At 34.4% G+C, this 1,980-nt stretch overlaps 1 protein-coding gene across 1 annotated transcript; it reads left to right on the forward strand.

Annotated features, from left to right (window-relative positions):
* Positions 1–358: 358 nt before the first annotated feature.
* LOC141626860 (uncharacterized) lies at positions 359–1,642 on the forward strand. Its single transcript, XM_074440460.1, has 3 exons — positions 359–633; positions 715–1,188; positions 1,266–1,642. The coding sequence occupies exons 1-3, from the start codon at positions 384–386 to the stop codon at positions 1,268–1,270; spliced, it is 729 nt and encodes a 242-aa protein (XP_074296561.1). The 5' UTR covers positions 359–383; the 3' UTR covers positions 1,271–1,642.
* Positions 1,643–1,980: the final 338 nt, after the last annotated feature.

A 1,980-nucleotide genomic window follows, 5' to 3' on the forward strand; every position in this document is an offset into this window, starting at 1 on the left:
ATTTTACCTTTCTACAAACCATTCAAAACAGTAAAGTTTCTTTGTTTTCTCGCCTAAGAATACAAAGGTCGGTGTAGTTTTATCCTACGATCGATTTCGCGGTTTCCCTAGGCTTGTAAGGGGCGAAATACTTTCTAAGGAAAGCAGTCCCTTGCGACTCTACATTAATCTAAGTACCATATATTTCCTTTCTATATATATTCATATTGTTTCATACACTATATATATACCCCTTTTCTCCAACATTCTTAGAAAGTATTTTATATAAGTATTAATATAGTGTATTAATATAGTATTGTTGTCATGGATGATATGAAAGGAAAGAGTAAGTTTGAGATATTGGAAAATTTGAAGGAATTGATTTTCGTAGATGGCAAAAGAAAATGCACTTCAAACTTTCTCATTTAAAAGTAGCCTATGTGATTACTACACCATGTCCTCCGGAACCGGAAGATGATCAAGCCATTGATGCCCTCCGTAGAAAGGCTAAATGGGAGAATGATGATTATATATGTCGTGGACATATATTAAATGGTATGTCAAATACACTATTTGACATGTATCAACATGTTGAATCTTCTACTTTGCTTTGGGATCAATTGGAGAAGAGGTATATGGATGAAGATGCCACAAGTAGCAAGTTTTTGGTAAGTCGTTTTATGAACTATAAAATGACGGACTCTCGTCCCGTGTCGGAACAATTTAATGAACTAGTTCATATTATTAATCGTTTTTCTCAATATGACATGCCTATGAATGAGAATATGTCCGTGTCTAGTATTATTGAGAAATTACCACCGACTTGGAAAAATTTTAAGCATGAATTAAAACATAAAAAGGAAGCCATGACTTTGGCCCAACTTGGTAGAAGTCTCCAAGTCGAGGAAGGCCTTAGGGCCGAAGAAAATGACAAACCTACCGGAAAGGTAGATGCTAAGAGTTCCTCCATTAATATGGTGGAACAAGGGGAAAGTTCTAAGTGGAAGGACAAGGACAAAGGCAAAGGCAAGAAACGCCCTTATAATGATACTAATAATGAACCGAACAAGAAACCAAAAAGTGCTTGTTGGATATGCGGTAAAACCGGACACTTTAAGGCGGATTGCCGAGTAAGGAAGAAGAAAATGAAAACTTCGGGGAAAAGCACCGGACAAGGGTCTAAGGACCATGGTGCTTCTACTAGCCAAGGTAATATTTTAAATTGTATTAAAAATAATTCTAGTAAGAATTATGTTACATCTATTGATGAGGCAAATTATGTGCAGGATGATGAAATAATTTGGTGGATTGATTCGGGTGCAACAAGACATGTTTGCAAAAATCGTTCTTGGTTCAAAAATTTTGTACCGGTAGAAGACGGATCCATTCTTCACATGGGCAACGAATCAACCGCAAAAATACAAGGCCGTGGAAATATTACTTTAGTATTTAGTTCCGGAAAAACCGTAGTATTAAAAGATGTATTATATGTACCCGACATAAGGAAAAACTTAGTATCGGGAGGATTATTAAATAAATCCGGTTATAAACAAGTAATAGAATCGGATAAGTATGTATTATCAAAATCCGGAATATTTATAGGTTTCGGTTATTATTGTAATGGTATGTTTATGTTAAATATAAATAAAATAGATGATTGTGTGTATATTGTTTCTACATCTACATCTCCGTCTAATTTATGGCATGCAAGGCTTGGACATGTTCATTATAAGCGACTTCTTCTTATGTCTAAACATGACTTAATTCCACCATTTGATTTACAAACTCGTAAATGTGAGACATGTATGCTTACTAAAATTACTAGACAACCTTTTAAAAATATCGTAAGTACATCACAAATGCTAGATTTAATACATAGTGATTTATGTGATTTACATTCTACTCCTTCTTTAGGAAATAAAAGGTATTTGGGAACTTTTATTGATGATTATTCCCGGTTTTGCTATGTCTATTTAATGCATACTAAAGATGAGGCTCTTG

This window comes from Silene latifolia, chromosome Y, assembly GCF_048544455.1.
Source record: "Silene latifolia isolate original U9 population chromosome Y, ASM4854445v1, whole genome shotgun sequence".
NCBI classification, from domain to species: domain Eukaryota; kingdom Viridiplantae; phylum Streptophyta; class Magnoliopsida; order Caryophyllales; family Caryophyllaceae; genus Silene; species Silene latifolia.

What these genes read in the sequence shown, in the direction of transcription:
- LOC141626860 (XM_074440460.1), top strand. Translation starts at nt 384, where the DNA reads ATGCACTTCAAACTTTCTCATTTAAAAGTAGCCTATGTGATTACTACA. An exon ending in TATGGATGAAGATGCCACAA is followed by an intron (nt 634 to 714) that starts GTAGCAAGTTTT and finishes TTAATGAACTAG; the next exon opens with TTCATATTATTAATCGTTTT.